Source organism: Petaurus breviceps, unplaced genomic scaffold (assembly GCF_028583685.1).
Source record: "Petaurus breviceps papuanus isolate PSGF00001 unplaced genomic scaffold, PetGlider_PUasm1.0 90847, whole genome shotgun sequence".
In the NCBI taxonomy this organism is placed as follows: domain Eukaryota; kingdom Metazoa; phylum Chordata; class Mammalia; order Diprotodontia; family Petauridae; genus Petaurus; species Petaurus breviceps.
Window position 1 is genome coordinate 26,465,811 of NW_027187360.1, and position 20,444 is coordinate 26,486,254.

Sequence of the window (20,444 nt, forward strand, 5' to 3'; positions counted from 1 at the left end):
AAGGAGGTTGAATGACTTGCCAGCGTCTCAGAGCTAGCTTGTCAATATCTGAAGCAGGATTTAAATCAAGGTCTTCTTGACTTCAAATTCAGCACTCTGTCCAACATGGCATGCCACCTAAAACTCCTTATTTCCCTTGTCCTCTTTCTCTGTCTATGGTGTGGCTGCTATGACTCTGAGCTGCAATTCCAAGGCCACTAGATAAATCTGCCCTGCAGACCTGGGTGTAAGATCCGGGCCTGTCGATCTTTCAAACCTATTTCTGGAGTGGAAAGGAAGAAGCTACTCCTCAGGCCACCCTATGTGCTGAGCTGCTGGGAGAGCCCTGTCTATGTTGGAGAATAAGGTTGACTGAGGCATATCTAAGCCATCCTGATATCCCATGAATTCACAACCTGGGCCAGACACTCAAAGATGAAGTGATCTAAGATGATATAATCTCTTAGGACTAGAGCTACTGGTTAAACCAAGTCTGTATTCATCAAACTGCAAGCATCTTATCCAGTCAAAGCTGAGGCGTTTTTTGCAGAAACCATTTGAGAAACACAATGTAATAAAAAACTCATTTAAAGTACTTTTTTTTATTGATTTCATTGAAAACAGAACAAGAAATGGTCTGAGCCAAAAGACTGCTCTTAAAACTGTCAAAAACATTTTAACAGAAAAAAATAAACATGACCGCATTATGAATGTTTTAGAAGAGTTGCACAAAAAAACCCACGGTTACTGCACTAATTACAGTATTTAAAAAGATAGATGCAAAAAAAATTATATGACCTGCCAAGCCATCACACAAAAGTTGATGGCAAATTTATTCACACTACAATACTAACAATTTAAAAAAAAGGTTCTCCTGCATTTTATACTAAAATCACTTTGTTCTTTTTATACAATTGATAGTTTATATTCACTTGGTGAGTAAAAATCACACCAGAATCAGCACCGTTGTTTGTGTTGTTTTTTTTTTTTATTTTTTGTTTGTCCTAATGTTCAATAATGGTAGAAAATAAATCAGTTTATTAATCATCATAGCATGTGGCTTAAAAATTAAAAGGTGCCCAGCATCAAATAAACTGACAGGAGCAGACGAGCTGGTGCGTTGGTATCTTCTCCCTGTTACACAATCCTTGGCTCTCCTCAGCTCTTACTGAGCTCAGTAAGCCTCTCAAAGAAATGCCAGTCAGAGGTTTGATATATGTGTCTAGATATATATATATTTCTTAAAAAGCAAACTGATTTTTCCAAGTTAGTGTCTTGTACAATCCCTTTAAAACTTCCTCCCTAAGACTGTTAATGTGAAAGAAGAAAAAATCCTTCTGTAATGTGTCACCCGTGGAAACAAACACTGAACCAGTAACATGCTGAGGAGGCCTCAAAGGAGGCCATACTCTTAACGGAGACAGCTTGTGGGAGTGATGGTGGCTTTGGCAGGCTGGCACAAAATAGGGGCTTCAAGAAAAGGGAAAGAAAAGGACTCCAGAAAGGTAAATTTGGTGACTAACAGGCATCTTTTAGAAGAGTGTGCATTGCCCAAAATGATTTCAACAGCATCACTGGGAATCACCAGATCCAGAGGAAGAAATTAAACTTCAAAATGCACAAAAACCACCATCAAAAACTCAGAAGGCCTGTACCAAGTCAATCGCTTCTGGAAACTTTAGAAAGAGTGACATCAAGTACTTCAAAGTTCACTGTCATGGACTGGGACATTGCTTGACTGCATGGCCTTGTCATAACTAGTAATGCCACTTTAAGATGGCTGGGAACCTCTCCATTGCCTCTGACAACACCGTTATCACACCCACAGATGGTGTTTCTGACATTTCCCCTAGTAAAATGGGTCATCACTTCTCTCCCCACCCCCGCCCCCCTAGCCCTAGCCCCAGGCTACTGAACTGGGAACTTACCGGAAACAAAAAAGTATTCAGCATGTTATTTCATAATTCCTCAAGTAACAGTCGGTGGCACAGCCCCTAAATCTTATGACCTCTCTTGGACTTCATTTGTAGATTTCTTGTCCTCTTTAAATGGAAATTTAAACAGTATTTAAATCTAGAGAGTTGAAACAATGTCAGTTTTGGTGATCAGGGCCTCAAAAAGGGTCAGCAGCTGCAGCGGAGCTGGTGTCTGGGAGCCCATTCTCTTGGGTATCCTGGGAAGAGCTGGCTTGACGCTGGGCCAAAGCTGCGCTGGAGTGCTTGCACTTGGGGGACCCACACTGACAGCTAAAGAACTTGCCTTTGATGTCCCAGAATCTGTCTCCATAGTCAAACCTGAGAAAAGATCAAATCAAGGGTGGGGAAGAGAGAGGAGAATATTGAGTCATGAAATCATAGCAGGAGAAATTTTTACCTTAGATCTTAAGTTCTTCAAAGGCCTTTCTCTTCTTCATGGGTTCCTGAACATAATAAATATTTGCTGAATGAGTGAATTGATGGATGAGTAAATGCAAGGCTAAATGAGTGAAAGGAGAGATGTCAGCACTGATCTAACTGTGATATGGTTTAGAGAATGAAAATGTAGGGCCTCTAAATCTTTTATTTCTATCAAATCAACTAAAACTGAAATGTTAATGAAATGCTGAGGAGAAACTCATTTTTCATTCATTATTCACCCTACTTGGCTTAGTTATTATCTCTATCTGTAATATTCCTCTTTTTTTGTCATTTCTAAACAGGTGTGCTACTTCAGACTTAGCTAGGAAAAGAATGAATCCTAATATCAAAAGGTGTGAATAGGAGCTCTTATGAGATCATGTGTGGGGAAAAAAGGACCCATCCATCAGTTCTCAATATGAAATCCTATACCAACTTCCTTGTAGGCCTGATAGTTGGGAAGGGGTGAAGACCTCAATAAAGTAGAAGCACACACATTTCTTATAATAATAACACCTGGTCCAAAGCACTCATTCATCCAGACAGTTAAATACTGGAAAGCTTATTTTCTAGACTTCAGTGACCCTGGTTTCTAGTGAAAAATGCCCATAGGAAAAGGTATTAATGTGGTCAAAAGAATCCCATGATCTGTGCTGCTATTCTCACTTTGCCAAAGGTCCATGACTGTATAGTGGAAGCTGAAGGGCTGCAGGATTTGGGGAATCACAATATTAAACAGGGAAGGATCAAAGGGGAAAAAAATTCACTAAAGGAAAAGGAATAAAATAAAGGGAATATGAAGAACATATATTAATTAGGAAAGACATTAATTGTCCATGAATGTTTTATATATTTATATTATCTAGGAAACACAGAAGGGCTGCTTACCCATACCGTGTTTCCCCGATAATAAAACACTGTCTTATTAGTTTTTTTGGACAGAAAAACACCAGAGGGCTTATTTTCAGGGGAGGGCTTATTTTAATGAACATTGACAGCAATTTTAATAAACAGGTAAATGTGAACAAAAAAATGTACCAAGCAAGCAAATCACTGGGGAAGAACAGGATGACACGCTCACTGCTGCAGCTCTGATTGGATGCAGCTCGGAGCATGGCGTGCATTTCATGGGGGGGAACGATGGTGCATACAGAGGGTACCGTAATGTAGCGTGTAGCGCAGGGGATTACCTTCACTACAGTAGCAATCTCAATAGGGCTTATTTTCGGGATATGTCTTATTATCGGAGAAACATGGTAGTTAGAAGTTAAGATCTTACAAGAAATCTCATTCTAAAGAATCTTGGGGGAGGGGGATAGAGAGTGGTACAGAAGTACAACTAAGGCTATGCAATAGTGTATATGCTGTCGGGCACAGTTGGTGGATTAGTTTTTCTAATTTTTTTTCCTTTAAAAAAACATCTTTGTTACAAATGATAGCTTGACATGTAGGAGAAGGAGAGGGATATGTTTAGAAAATCTTGTGATGTAAAAATAAAAGGACAGAATACGGTGATGTTGAGAGTTCCAAGACCCAAAGCCTAGGAGACAGAAATGGATATTATAAACCAAAATGATCAAAAAAGATCCAGCAGAAAGGGAAGGGCTAATGAGGATATCTAGATATAGTGCAAAAAATTTTACGGGACATGAGGGGACCTATTTCAGTTCTAGCTCTGCCAACAACTTGCTATGATATCTGTGGAAGTTGTATCCCTTTCTGTGCCTTGGTTTTCTCACTTGCAAAACAATGGGGATAAACTAACTGTAACATTTCAGAAGTAGAAAAAGCTTCGAATTTTACTGCATCTGTATAGTAGGGAAAGAAATTTTTATTTGTTTAGTTGTTTCAGGGAAAAAATTTCAAGAAAAGTCATGTAAACAAGAAGTGAGTTTTTAGAAAAAGAGAAGGTACCATTAATTTGTTTTATAAATCAAAGACAGGACACAGACACACACAGACACTGACAGACAGACAGACAGACACACACACACACACACACACACACACACACACACACACACACACACACCCTACCTCTCAGCTCTATTTTACTGTCAGTTAAGGTGATCAGAGTATGGACTTGGGATACTACTAGTGCAGGGAATAACTACTGTGGAAACTTTCTCCACTGATGCATGTCAGCTACTCACTGGTAAATTACAGTTGAAGAGAACTGCCCAAGACAGGAAGTAAGTGCCATTCTTGGTCATTCAGCTAGTGTGCAACAGAAGCTGAGCTGGACTCTCAAGTCTTCCTAACTTCAAGATGACTCACTACAAAATGCTGCTTCTCTCATATATGAAGGAACAATTAAATCCATGCATAATGAGAAAAGAATGTATTACTAGGTAGTGAGGTCCCTATTCCTGGAAGTGTTCAAGCAGAGGTTAGAAGACCAATCTTTGAAGTATCTTGGAAAAAAAATTCCTATGAAGTCTAAGAAGTTGACCAGATAGACTTTCTATGATCTTGAAATGAAAGGGACTTGGGCCATTTAGTCCAATTTATCATTTTACAGATGAAGAAACTAAGGTGCAGAAAAGTAAAATGATGAACCCAAGGTCATAGAAGGAGTAAGTAGTAAAGCCTGGAATCGAACTCAACTCTTTTGACTCTATCTTTCCACTATGCTGTCCTGAAAATCCCTTTTAACTATGGCAGACTGTGACTTAAACTCCATCTATGTCATAGTCTAAGAGAAAGGAAATCAATTCGTTTATATGTTGGCCTTTTTAAACAATGTAGTTAATGTAGATTTAATAAAAGCAAAAGTAAATATTGTCAGAATTTGTATAAATAAATGTTTTACTCTACACCTAAAACTTAGTAGTGTGAAATCTAAGATTAATTAGCTCCATTTATATCACATTGCTTTCTATGGTAGGCCCTGTTGTGCTACAAAATCATATGATACGAGAGAAATGTTTTGCTGAAGGCAAGTGGGAAACAGAAGAGTGGGTGTGAGAGGTAGTTTCCCATTGTGAGCAGTAATATCCAATTTGGAGTTTCCCTATTTTTGTTTGTCAGAAGCTAGTGCCCTTTTGGACACTCTCTATTTCTTTCAGACACTATCATAAAATATTACATTAATAAATGCCTATATCTCAGCCAATCGCAAGAAGGCTTGTTTACTCCTCAGGAACTATACCAATTTTACAATTCCTCATTCTCTCCCTTTTTTAGAAGTACCTAAGATTTACACAATAATATAAAAACCCACTATGTTTCTTATTAACAACCATAAGAATGTTCTGTAAACCCCCAGATGGAATACTTTGTGGTTTTTGTAAAAATATATTTAAAGTTTTGAGTTCCAAATTCTGCACCTCACCCCTCCCCTCCCTAAAACAGCAAGCAATCTGATATAAGTTATACATGTACAATAACGTAAAATATTTCCATACTACTCATTTTGTACAAGACTCGAATAAAAAAAGAGAAAATGAAAAATAGTATGCAACATCAGTCTGTATTCAAACAATAACACTTCTTTCTCTGGGGACAGAAAGTATGCTTCATCATTAGTCCCTTGGGATTGTCTTGGATCATTGCATTGCTAAGAACAGCCAAGTTATTCACAGTTCTTCATCAAACAATAAGGCTGTTAATGTGAACAATGTTCTCTTGATTCTATTCACTTCACTATACATCAGTTCACATAAGTCTTTCCAGGTTTTTCTTTTCTTTTTTTTTTTTTTATATTTTTAAGCAATCGGGGTTAAGTAACTTGTTCAAGGTTACACGGCCAGTTATTTCTGGGTGTGGTGCTGAGTGTCTGAGCCCGGGATTCGATCTCCAGGTCCTCCCAACACTGGAGCCAGTACTCTTACTCGCTTAGCCACCTGGCCGCCCCTAAGCAACTGGGGTTAAGTAAATTGCTCAAGGTTACACGGCCAGGTGTTTCTGGGTGGGTGCTAAGTGTCTGAGCCCGGGATTCGATCTCCAGGTTTTCTCAACACTGGAGCCAGTGCTCTTACTTGCTGTGCTACCTGGCCGCCCCAGGTTTTTCTGAAATCATCCTGCTAGTCATTCTTAAGAGTATAATAGTATTCCATTACAATCATATATCATAGCTTGTTTAGTTATTCCCCAACTGAGGAACATCACTTTGATTTCCAATTCTTAGCCACCACAAAAAGAACTGCTAAAAATATTTTTATACATAGAGGTCCTTTTCCCTTTTGGGTTTTTTTTTTTTTTAATATATCTCTGGGATATAGACCTAGCAGTGGTACTGCTGGATCAAAGTGTATGCATAGTTTTATAGCCCTTAAGGCATAGTTCTATAATTATTCTCCAGAATGGCTGGATTAGCTCACAACTCCACCAACAGGGTATTAGTGTCCCAGTTTTTCCACATCACCTCCAACATCCAACATCCTCTTTTTTTGTCAAATTAGCCCATCTGCTAGGTGTGAGGTAGTACCTCAGAGTTGTTTTAATTTGCATTTCTCTAATCAATAGATTTAATTGTTTTTTTTTTACATATGACTATAAATAGCTTTGATGCCTTTGTCTGAAAATAGTTCTTATCCTTTGAACATTTATTAATCAGGGAACAACTTGTATTTTTATAAATTTGACTCAGGTTCTCTATATATTTAAGAAGTGAGGCTCATGGGGTGGCTAGGTGGCGTGGTGCAGTGAGTAAGAGCACCGGCCCCAGAGTCAGGAGGACCCAGGATCAGTTCTGGCTTCAGATACTTAACACCCACACAAAATAACTGGCCATGTAACCTTGGGCAACTTACTTACTTAACCCCAATTGCTTAAAAAAAAAAGAGAGAAAGAAAAAAAAAGAAATAAGGCTCATAAAGATGAGAGTCACTTGTTGCAAACTTATTTTTCCCAGTTTTCTGCTTTACTTATGATTTTGGCTGCACTGGTTTTGTGTGTGCAAAAATTTTTAAATTTTACATAAAATTACTTATTTTACATTTTGCAATGTTCTCTATTATCTTCTTGGATCTTAAATTCTTCCCTTATCCATAAATCTGACGGATAAACTATTCCATACTCTCTTAATTTGCTTATGCTGTCACCCTTTATGTGTAAGTCATGAACTCATTTTGATCTTATCTTGGTATACAGTGTGAGATGTGGGTTTATACCTAGTTTCTGCCACACCATTTTCCAGTTTTCCCAGCAGTTTTTGTAATATAATGAGTTTTTGTTCCAAAAGCTTGGATCTTTGGATTTATCATATACTAGATTACTCTGGTTATTTATTATAAGGTAATTTGTACCTAATCTATTCCACTGATCCATCACTCTATATCTGACTCAGTACTAGATTATTTTGATAATTATCACTTTATACTAACGGTTTGAGATCTGTTTTGGCTAGTCTACCTTCTTTCATAACTTTTTTCACTGATTCGATATCCTTGAGCTTTTGTTCTTCCAGATGAATTTTGTTATTACAGCATTGGTTTCTGCAGAGCCTTGGATCCCATTTATTGCTAGCTTTGCCAATAAATTGATCATGCTCAGAACTTTGTTGCCCAGTTTATCTTTATTGCAGAGAGCTATGCTACCATGACAACTGACAAGCCAGCTAGAAGGTCGAACATTGGGACTCTCAGACCCTGAAACAGCCCTCTCTGAAGAACACCCTAGAGTGTTCCAGACAACTTTTCACCAAGGGACTTCTCTGAGGACCTCTGTCACAGCAGTTGGCTATGCCCTCAACCTCAATTGAAATTTCTCTGAGTCAAGGTAAGACCCTGAATGAGAGAACACCACCAGCAGGACAAAGGGATTTTGTCTCAGAAAGAGAAAGTAGAGCAATCTTTCCTACAGATAAGATAATCCCTATTATAGAGGAAATTCTCCTACAAGTAGGAAAAGATAAATTATTTCTCCTGCAAACAAGAAAATCCTTTTTATAGAAAGAGGATTCTCTTTTACAAGTAGGAAAATCCTTGAGACATATAAACCAAGAAACTGACATGGACGTGTAATTAATTTCTGACTGACTCGACATAGAAGCAATATTTGAAATTAATCAGATTCTAAAGTCATTGTAGTCTAAGAGCAATCTCACTTTATTCCCTTGAAAGTTTTGTAAGGGAAAGGGAAAGACCCTATGTTAGTTTATTCCCACGGGAGACTTACCAGAACATTATTTAGCTCCCTGGTTGACAAACATCTCAGGGAAAATCCAGTAGGAGCATTCCCAGGGAGATTCCTGTGAGAGCTTTGCTGGGGAAAGAAACTCTCCTTTGAGGGACACCTTATGAGAGTGATGAGGTGTAGTATACATTAGCATACCAATGGGACCCCAACCTAAAAAATTCCTTAACAAGGAAACTCTCAATTCATAATATGAGTATGGATATGACAAAGAAATGTGCTATTAACTGTGTGAGCAAGAGATCTGGCTGACAAATTATTCTGGCCTCAGTATGGTACATTTGATTATTGTTTATTTAAATTAAGATTGGGTATATTAAACAAACTTATTTTATTAAACAAACTTATCCAAAGCAAATGTACTATTGGTTTTGCTGGGCAGCTCTCCCTGATGCAACATGTCCATCTGAAAATCTCTTAGAGAGTCCTCTTCTATCTATTCTGTTCTGTCTTTTCCTTCTGCTCTTCCATCCTATTCTCCAACTAAGGTAAGAGATGTTGCTTCTTTAAAAAACAAGGGACTAGCTACAGGACAGATATATACATGCTATCTCCCAGTAGGGAAAAATTCTGTCAACTTTCAGTTCCTCTGACCTAACCACATGGAGGAGAAATTTGATAAAAGATCCCGTAGTTGTTATAACCCAATTTAAGGTCCTTTTTAGGTGTCATAATCAACCAGGGGAGATGTAAAACTGACTTAATGGAAACACTGGTCTTCCCTGGGGAAAGAACTGCCATCACAGAGACTGCTAATAAATAGATAAGTCCCAGACCACTCAGGGAATCTTCCCAACTAGCCTTTGTAAGACCTCCTTGGGAACCCTAACAATCCAGCTGTTTACACTAGGTTGTTACAAGCTAGGGAATCCTTAATTCATGAATAGAGGCATATACTGTTCAAACTGAAAACTGAAACAAATTCCAAGAAATAATCCAGGAAGAGAATGAAACTCCTTACTACTTTTATGACAGGTTGTATAAAAATGCTAAGTGGTACTCAGGGTTAGATCCAACTAATATAAGAGATAATTCAGTCTTTGTTAACCTATTCATTCCAGAAATATGCAACTATTTCTATAAACGTTGCTCTGGGTGGCATGAAAAGACCATTGGTGAACTTTTAAAAGTATTGCTTAATAGATTTATGAAGGAAGAGATAAAGAGAAAGTAAAACCTAAGCAAAAACCTCAATCTCAGTTGTCTAAACATCCCCAGTTCCTTTTCACACTCTACCTGGTCACTGTCAGACACACAAATATTTTTACTGTTATAAGAAGGGACACCTTGCTATAAGGCAAGTTCTGAAGAGAGGGATTTAATAACAATAAGGATGGAGGTCCTGAAGGAAACGAAGGAAATTTACAGCATGAAGGTGTGGGGGAGACACAGGGACCATAAATTCTGATAAGGAATTTATTTTCCCTGATCCTGATGTCGTTGCCCCAATCATTCTAGGTTTTATTTCTCCCTGCACTGATGAACTCCGCATTACTGTTAAAGTTGTTGATAATTTTTATGATTATTTGTTAGACACTGGAACCTCTAGTTCAGTTTTAATACTAGATCCTGAGCGCACTTCTATTGGATCCCAAAACACTGTTGGCATTACCACACAGCCCCAAGCCTGTCTTCAAATTGTCTCCTCAAAAAGTCACCATTGGCCCTCTCTCAGTTAAACATTCTTTCATTTTTATGACTCAATTTCCACTTAATATTCTCAGTAAAGATCTTTTATGCAAGCTAAAGAACACTATTTCATGTTCCTCTAATGTTTTTGTATCTTTACAATTCCCAGGACTCCCTCTTTCCTTATACCCTATTATGAGAGATTTTTCAGAGGACTCAAGAGGACTTTCAAGGGCCCTCTGAAGAAGAACTGCTTTCCTTGTTCCCCATTTCCTGTCATGACGCCCAAGGAAATCTGAGCCTTCCACCTGATATCCCTGATTCTCTATCAGTCACTTCACTCTCAGGTGTAGGTTTGTTAAAACCAGCTACCTGTTACCATAAGGACCAAAGCAGGGTCACCACCATCTGTGTTCCAGTATCCCTTATCTAGAAGCTATTTAAGGTATTTTACCCATTACTGACTCCCTGAGAGACCAAGGCATTATTGTTCCAGTCAATAACCTTATAACACTGTTTTACTGACTTTTAAGAAACCTAAACCAGGCCCTGATGGAAAACCTGTTTATCTATTTGTGCAAGATTTACACACTGTTAGTGCTTCTGTTATACCTTGACAAGTCAGTGAATCCCAATGAAGGCACTATTGTCTTTTCAATTCCTTGTGTCGCTACCTGTTTTACTGTGACAGACTTTGGTTCAACTTTTTTCAGCATTCCCATTCACCAGGATTCACAATACCTGTTTGCCTTTACCTGGAAGACACAATGTACTCAATCTGCAATCAAACCTCACCAGGTTCTCTGAAATCTTGCAGCAGGACTTAGCCTCTGTTCCTTCAAGGGTTCTGCTCTGTTATAGTATATTGATGATCTCTTACTAGCAGCACCCAATATAGAGACCTGCCAGAAGACAGCTGTCATCTTCTTCTCCAACTTCATATGACAGACCATAAAGTCTCCAAATCAAAAGATCAATGGTGCCTTCCTCAGGTGAAGTATCTTCATTTCCTTTTATCTGCCAGCAGCCATTCTGTTTCCCAAAAGTGCTTACAGACTCTCTAGCAATTATCAACTAGCAATCAGAACAAGGAACAGCTGCATACCATTTTAGGTGTGGCTGGATACTATCAACAATGGATTCCATCTTTGGTAAGATTATGAAAACTTCTTTGACTAAAGACTCTGTTACAGAACCTCTACAACTTGAGCCTCAACATCTTACTGCCCTGGCTGAACTCAACCCTGTATCAGTTCCAGTCTCACAACTTCTAGATTACAGTAATCCCTTTTCTTTTTTTGTTCATTTGCATAAGGGGGTGGCCTTTGGTGTCCTTACCCAGCAGCACATTACTTTGTACACCTTGAGGCTGTGACTGCTGGAGCACCACTCTGCCTATAAGCTGTGGCCACCACCTCCCTTTTAGTAGAAAAGACCTTTCTAATGTTACTATGTCCCCCTGAGGTTGAAGTCCTTTTATCTCATCACAGTCTTTTTTCTGATTAGAGACTTGCTAGGTATGAAGTGACTTTGCTAGGGAAAGAGAATATTATTCTCAAGTGATGTGCCATCCTGCTACATTGCTTCCCCATCTACCAATCTCTGGGGAGCCTATATGACTGTTCCTCTCTAGTGGATGTGGCTGAAAAACTCCACAATGATCTTTTTGACATCCCTTTGCAGAATCCTGATTATGTTTTGTATACTGATGGGTCCTTATTTGAGGGATGTCACCCGGTACTCAAGGGCTGCTATGGTCTCCAACCATGACACTTTCTGGGCAGCCCCTTTGATATTTCATTTCAGAGCCCAAGCAACTGAGCTGACTGCACTCTAAAAGCCTGACATTTTGCTGATGATAACACAACCATCTACACCAATTCATGTATGCATTCAGCATTCATAACACCATTGAGATGCTATGGCTACAAAGAGGCTTTCTGACATCTGAATACAAAGTCATCACTAATGCAGACTTCATTAAGTAACTTTTATCTGCTACCAAACTACCAACTGCTTTAGTCATTGTTCATTGCCCTGCTCACACCAATGGAACTGATCCTGTCTCATGATGGAACAGTTGTGCAGATGGGGCTGCAAAGTGGCCCCATGGCCTCACAACTCAAAAAGGACTTCAAAATGTTTTTCCTATCTCCCTTTCTTGGGAATACAATTTAAATCTTGTCTATATAATGGCTTCCAAGTTGGGAAATGGAAACAATGGTTTAAGGCTAAACAGATAGATAGGATCTAAATGACCATTCCTTCCCTGAGGCTTCTATCACCAGGTATGTCTTTCTGTTCATAAGGGAAGCCATTTTTGAACTCAGGGAATTGTTGATACAATACAGCAGGTATGGGCAGTCCCAGGTATTACTGTAGTTGGCAGTTCGTATTACTGCTCCCTGTCCCTAAACTTAACAGACACATAAACAACATGTTTTTGTAAAGTTATCTTTGGTGGTCACCTTTCAGCTTATACTCCCTTTTGACATCTGCAGGTTGATTTTATATGTATGCCCAAGTCAGATTATAAAGTTTGCCTTTTTATTGTAGATCAGCTCACTCAGGAGGCAGAAGCATTCCCTGGTTCTAAATTTACAGATAATTTTGTGGCTAAAATGCTTCCCAAAGAGACTGTGTCCTGGTATGGTCCACAAGCATGTGTACATTCAGACAGAGGAGCCTCATTTTACTGACTTTATTCTTTCCCAAACATATTATGCTCTTGGGACAACCCCTAAATTTCATACTCCCTATTACTACTCACAGAGTTCAGGCCAAGAGGAATGCATGAACAAAGAACTTAAGACTGTGACTGGCAAACTGTATTCTGAAACCCATCTTAAAATGCCTGATGTACTCCCACTTGCTTTATTTCATCTGTAAAGCAGACCAAAGGTGGAATTACATACCTCTCCCCACAAAATGTTATTTGGAGCCTTTCCAATAAAAATACAACCTTTCTCCACTGTACATACATCATTACTTCCATTGCTTCTAATATATAGGAACTATAGAGCAGACTGAAAGAACTCCATTAGATGACACGGGAGCAGACATACAGTAGCCTGGACCTTTGAATTTGTCATTATAGGACTTCCACTGTGGAGACGAAGTCTATATCAAGCACTTCCTGCGGCCCAATGGAATCCAATCAGCTTGGGAAGGCCCATTCCAAGTTCAAAGACCACTATCAATGACAATTAAGCCTCTAAATTTCCTCACATTTCAGAAACTTTTAAGGTAACTTTTGAAGGCCAGTCCATAATGATTATTAAGGATGAGACACCCTCATTCCTACTTGCACAGCCCTGCCAGATGAGTTTCTCTTTGTCAATAAAAGCAAAGGAAGAAATACTATTATCTTTGTAGGAAAAAAAAGAAACAAAGAAACATAGTAAGATTTTCATGCTCCCTGATATTAATGAACAAGAATCATTCATCTGTGCTAAAACCCACTTTAAAGACAATATTCAATCTAAGAGCCTTTCTTTTGCAACTCTTATAAGAATGACATTTCAATGGGGTGGCCAGGTGGCGCAGTGAGTAAGAGCGCTGGCCCCGGCGTCAGGAGACCCGGGATCAGTTCTGGCCTCAAATACTTGGCACCCACACCAAAAATAACTGGCTGTGTAACCTTGAGCAAGTTACTTAACCCCAATTGCTTTAAAATTAAAAAAAAAAAAAAGAAAAAAAAAAGAATGACATTTCAAGTCCAGAGTTAGCATGGAAATTAGTAATTCCAGGTCAATTTTTTATTTTTGCTGGAGCAGCCTTTTCTTCTCTTTCTCTGGGGTGGTGGGGACATGGGGTTTAGCCTATCTGGCCCCAGCAGTATCAGTTTATAATCACTCTATGGGCCTAACAGGAAGGACTACTAGAAATTTGAGGGCATGGTAGAATGAGAAGAAGAGAGAATATAAGCCTCCAAACCCTATAAAGGAATCTACTCATGGACTGAAATTTCTCTGGTTTGCATCCCCAAATCTGGGGATGGGCTATGTCATGAAATCGGTCAGGAAAGTTTCTACCAAAAACAAAAAATTGGCCCAAGGAACAACTTGTTCCAGTCATTGCTGAAAACACCTAGGGGAGATCTCTTCCGCCAGGTGGGAGTTCATCTTTTAGCAGAGATGGTTTCTGCAGAACGATTTGGTGTTAGATATTCTCACCCCAGAGAGGAGCCTGGGCTATTATTAATAACTCTCCTTGTTCCTATATCAATAAGTAGGAGAGATTATCACCAAAGTCCATGAACAGCTTATGAATGAAACTCGGCAAACTGCAGAGAATAGTAATTCAGATGGGATCATTCTTCCTGGTTTTCTTGAGTAACCTCCAGGTTTTCTGGTGGAGGCATATTGTCAACCATACTTAAATGGGCTCTTATTATCCTTGTTCTCATAACTGTCTTTACATCTTGTATGCACTGTTGTATTAACTGTTGTGCTCAAGTTTGCTTAAACTTAGTCCCTGAGAATATTACAGTGATCCTAGATGCTAAACAGAAACACACATATACATGGATGTAACCACACCAGAATCAGGCATGCCTCCCAAGAATCAAAGGGGGAAATAGTGCAATCTAAACTTAATTAACTCCATTTATATTATGATTATCCTTGCATTGTGAGCTAGGTCTTCATGTGCTATAAAATCATATGACTTAAGAGAAATTATTTGCTGAAGGCAATTGGGAAATAGGACAATGGGTGTGAGAAGTAGTTTCCCATTGTGAGAGATAGCTCCCAATTTGGAATTTCCCTATTTTTGTTTGTCAGAAACAAGTGCCCTTTTGGAAGCTCCCTATTTCTTTCAGATGCTGTCATAACCTGCTAATGTAAAATATTCCATTAATCAATACCTATATCTCAGCCAATTAGCAAGAAAGTTTAATTACTGCCCAGGAATTCTCTCCCTTTTTTGAAAATAACCTAAGATTTACTCAACATTATGTAAACTTACTATGTTCCTTATTATCAACTATAAGAATGCTTTGTAGACCCCCAGATGGCATCCTTGGTTTCTGAGGAGCCTTGGTTCCCCTTTATTTGGTAACTGCTAGCTTTGGTAATAAATTAATCACGCTTGGAACTTTGCTGCCCCAGTTTATCTTTACTGCAGATTTCTACTGCAATAGTAGTACAAGACTTCTTGAATTCCTTTTATCCTTAATACTCAGCTCTAGAAAATAAGGAATGTCTTACTTAACCCCAATTGCCCTCCAAAAAGAAAAAATAAACAATAAAAAAATAAAAAGAAAGAAAGTAAGGAATGTCACAGCTAGTCACAGTTTTAAGAGTTGGAATCCCCACTGTACATAGGTAAGGATTTATTTCCCACAAAAATGGTCTCATTTTTTGGACTGTTAGAACATTCTTATTCTTAAACCTATATTGTATTTACACTACTAGAGGGAAAATTGGACCAGCTCCTGCCACATGGGCTGGGTGACATTAAATTGAGGGCCAAACTTTTCCCCATTACTAGTGTGCTAATCCCTAAAGGCATAAAACGGAAGAAAGTATTTCTGGCATAAAGCAAACATCTACCAACATAAAACAGCCATATATGTGCACATATGTGAAGGGAAGCATTTATTAAAAATCCATTCTGTGCCAGGTACTCTTCTAAGCACTTTACAAACAGTATTTCATATGAATGAATGTGAAAAACATACCCCAGCATTACCTGAATATGTATGTGTATACAAATATATAAAATTTAAGGAGAGGACATGCAAGTATAAGATAATGCAAGAGTACGTACCCTAGCTCTTCTCCTGCTTCTATCTGCCGAGTACTGAAGAAGGCAATCCGAGGGAAGCGCAAGTCCTGATGTGACATGAAGACACGCACGGGAATGAGGTTGGGCTCACAGAGGTGGTTTATAAAACGACTGATGTTGCCATAGAAACGGGCATCTATGCAGTAAACTTCGCCATCCTGGGGTGGGGAGAAAAGAAAAGCATCACATTGCATTTTGAAGATTATTTGGTTTGGCTTAAAGCAACTGAAACAAGTCACTTTTCAATGAATACAGAAAATCAATGAGGGGGAAGGAAGAATACAGCAGAAGAAGCATGACTAACAAGTCACCTTTTTTTCAAACAAGGAACACCAAGACAACACCCTTTCAAGAATCTGAAAGGTTTCGATATTATCATATTAGCATCTACTCAGGAATATTCTAGATTTGCAGAGATGGCCAAAAAACTGTTTAAAAATTTTCACTGCACTGGAGAAATTTTAAATGGGAATTGCAATGGGGAATGATAAAAATGGGGACTGAATATAGATAGAAGTAAACAAGAATTTCATATGCATCAATTTACCATTCATTTATCCATGTACTAGACTATTATGCTTACTTTATATGAATACTATATTAAGGTCTGAGATAAAAGGTTTGGATAAGATACAAATCATGATCACAAGGATTTTATAATTTACCGTGGGTGTGACAGACAAAACACATAGATACATTTAATGTACCACATTATCAATCAACAATAATTTTTTTCTTGTTTTCCCCCCAACAAGTACTTATTAAGCTTCTCTTATGTGCTGGGCACTGGATAGAAGTCTGGGGCATACAAAAGACAAAAATGAAAGAGTCCTCATTTCTCAAGGAACTCACATCAACGGGGAGACAGTATATATCTACACACACACACAACACATATGTCAGTATATAAGGAATAACTATCCATCAACAATTATTTATTAAGCACCTCTTATTAATAAGCTCCCTCTTTCTACCTCTTCCTTATCTCCTATCACTCAGGTTACTTCTTGTCACTCTCTTCTTCGCCTCTGCCTCAAATGATGAAGTGACCTAACTCTGTATTAAGGCTAACTCCTCTATTTATTCAAGGGATCCCATTCCATTCCATCACCACCAACAGACTGCTATGTCATCTCCACTCTTCCATTTATTTTCAATCTCTTCCTCTCTATTGGCTCCTTCTCTACTGTCTACAAATATGGCCATGTCTCCTCATCTTCAGAAAACCCTCACTTGAACCTTCCATCCCTGCTAACTTCATTTCTCTTCTGTCCTTTGTGGCTACACTCCTCAAAAAGACAGTCTACAATAGGAGCCTCCATTTTCTCTTCTCTCACTCTCTTTTTCACTTCTTATAATCTATCTAGCTTCCAATCTCATTATTCAACTGAAACTGTTCTGTCCAAAGTTACAAATGGCCTCTTAGTTCTCAATTCCAATGTTTTGTTGTTTTGTTTTGTTTTTTCTCAGTGCCATTCTCCCTCTCTGTGGTCTTTGACACTGTTGATCACTCTCCCCTCCTTGATACTCTCTTCTCTCTAGGTTTTCAGGACACCACTCCCTCCTAGTTTTCCTCCAATCTATCTGATCTTCTGTCTCCTTTTCTGAATCCTATTGTGGATCATGCCCTCTAACCATAAGGATCCCTCAATCACTAGTTTACTTGATCTCATCAGCTTCCATGGATTTAATTCCCACCTCTAGGCTGACAATATTCAAATCCACTTATATTGCCCCAACCTCCCCACTAATCTGCAATCTTCTATCTATAGCCTTTCAGCTATCTTAAATTGAATGCACAGTATACATCTTAAACTCAACACTTCTAAAACAGAACTTATCATCTTTTCGTCTCAACCTTTCCACACTACCTTCCCTATTAGTGTAAAGGACAACCCCATCTTCCCAGTCCCTCAGGCTAACAAACTAGGCAGTCATCTTGGATTCTTTACTTAATTTTCCACTCCCCATATCTAGTATGTCATCAAAGCCTGTTGATTTTTTCTTTGCAACATTTCTTGAATATATCCCATCTCTCTTCTGACACTGGCAGCATTCTGGTACAGGTTCTCATAACCTAACATTTTTAGGTTATGGATTACTGCAACAGCCTGCTGCTGAGTCTGCCTGACTCAAGTCTTTACCCTACTCCAATCCATCTTCTCTCTCTTTAGTTCAGGTCTGACCATATCACTCCCCTACTCAATGAACCCCAGTGGCTCCCTACCATTTCCAGAATTAAACACAAAATACTGTTTGGTATTCAAAGACCTTTATAACCCAGACCCCTTCTACCATGCCAGGCTTCTTATACCTTACTCCCTACTACATAATCTTTGACCCAGGGACACTGGCCTCCTTGCTGTACTTGTAACAAGAGACTCCATCTTTTGGCTCTGGGAATTTTCTCTGGCTGTTCCCCCATGTTTGTAAGGTTCTCTCTTCAACACCACTCTCTCTTCTGTTAAGTCCCAACTAAAATCTCATTTTTTACAGGAAGCCTTTCCTAATCCTTCTTTAATTCTAGTGGCTTCCCCTTGTTAATTATTTCCTGTACTATCCTTTATATAGTTTGTCTGTATATATTTATTTGTAGTTATCTCTCCAATTAACAGTCCAATTCAAGGACTGTTAGTTCCTTGAAGGCATGGATTGTCTTTTGCCTTTTTTTGAATCCCTAGCATTTAGCATAGTACCTGGCACATAGTAGGAGATTAATAAATGTTTACTGATTACGTATCTGGCACTGTACTAAATACAATAATACAAATTATTCCTGCTCACAATAATTTTACATTAATTTAATTAATGTAATTTATATTACAATAATAATTACATTCTAAAGGGGAGACAACATATATACACACAAGAATGTAAAGAATATACACAAAATACAAAAGAATTTTGGAAGAGAGGGCACCAATAAATTATTAGACATGGCATTGATGATGATCCAAAAAAGGAAACTAAGAAAGAGGGATTATCCAGGTAGAAGAGGTAAGAGATTATATAAAACCACAGAAGAGAGAGTATATAGATGGAAAAAGTTGTCAAAAGTGTCAAATGATGTAGAGTTCAAGAAGAATGAGGAATAAGAATAGGGTACCAGATGTGGCAATCAAGGGATAAGGGATAACTTTGAAGAAAGCAATTTCAGTTGAGATATTAAGTTAGAATCCAAATTTCAAAGGGTTGAAAAGTGAATGTGAAAGGAAAAAGAAGCACATTTTTCAATATTGTAACTGAGAATGAGAGGACAGATACAGGATAGCTATAAGAAATGGCAGGGTCTAATGAAGTTCTTTTAAGGATGAAAATGATGATTTAGGTATAGTTTGTAATCAGCAGGGAAGGAACCAGTAGATTAGGAGAGACTGAAGGCAGGTGGAGATGACTGACAGGGAAGCCTGCTAAGGAAGAAGATGAAAGGGGATGATATCAAGAGCACAATATAAATGGCTTACTGTTAGCAAGGAGAAAGGTCACTCGCTATCAGAGTCTAGATTAAAGGAGAAGAAAGTGGGGGATCCTGTCAAGGGGTTCTGGATGAAGTGAAGGGGTAAAAAAGCTTAAAGAGAATGGCCTCTACTTTCTCAGTAAAATAAGAGGCAAGGTCCCCAATCAAGGGGGAGAGGAAAAGAGGGCATTGTGTAATATATACATTAAAGAATTATAAAACAAAATGTTACTTGTGGGGATATTTTATCCTTTTTTAAACTTTAATGTCTTTTTGATTATGACCACTAGTTAAGAAGACATCTCTTGTGACATTTAGTATGAAAGTCTCTGGTTTTAAATATCATTCAAGAAGAATTTTGTATCATATCTCCTCAATTGTGGATCACACAAAAAAAGAACATATTATGCAAAAAATCTATTGGCCCCAAGCCTAAAAGGCAGACATTTACTAATTCACCAGGCAAGGGGGGCGAGTAAAGGAGAGAAAAAAGAAGAGGAGAGAAGAAGCATTTATTAGATACAACTATGTGTCAGACACTGTGCTAAGCCATTAATAATGGCAATGTAGACTGCGATACCAGCAACACCAATGATCCCAATGAGTGAGAATTTGGCACTGATCACACCCTCAGTCTGGTATCCCACTAAGGGATCTTTCGGGTATAGGTTGGATCTTATTAGGACTTGTCCAAAATACAGAAATGACAAGTTAAAGGCAGGAAGGATTTTACTCATTTTATCTTAATATGTGGTTACCATTATATTTCTTTATAACTTGTCTGAACTTTTTATATAGTCATCCTTTTACTTATAAATGCAAATACTCCTGTGGTTACCCTTCACAGCAAAGATCACAAAATCAAAATTATCCAAAGCAGACACAGATGTTCTCATGGCTCCATGGTACCTGAAGAATTCAACTGTCACTGTAAAAGTACTCGCTCCAAATAGCATACACAATGCTCATGTAGAAAAATTGAGGAAATGCATTCCTCAGGATAAATCCCACTTTCCTTTCCACTGACTTCAAATTGAAGCCAAAGGCCAAAAGCA

At 38.4% G+C, this 20,444-nt stretch overlaps 1 protein-coding gene across 15 annotated transcripts in view; it reads right to left on the minus strand.

Moving 5' to 3' along the window:
• Positions 1-565: 565 nt before the first annotated feature.
• EHMT1 (euchromatic histone lysine methyltransferase 1) overlaps positions 566-20,444 on the minus strand; it is a 430,700-nt gene continuing 410,821 nt past the window's right edge. For all 15 annotated transcript variants that reach the window (XM_069072710.1, XM_069072712.1, XM_069072720.1 and 12 more), the window contains 2 exons: positions 15,915-16,090; positions 566-2,273 (listed from right to left, as the gene is read on the minus strand). In XM_069072710.1, the coding sequence (XP_068928811.1) occupies positions 2,093-2,273; positions 15,915-16,090 (357 nt within the window). In that variant the 3' untranslated portion in view covers positions 566-2,092. The remainder of the gene's footprint in view (positions 2,274-15,914; positions 16,091-20,444) is intronic.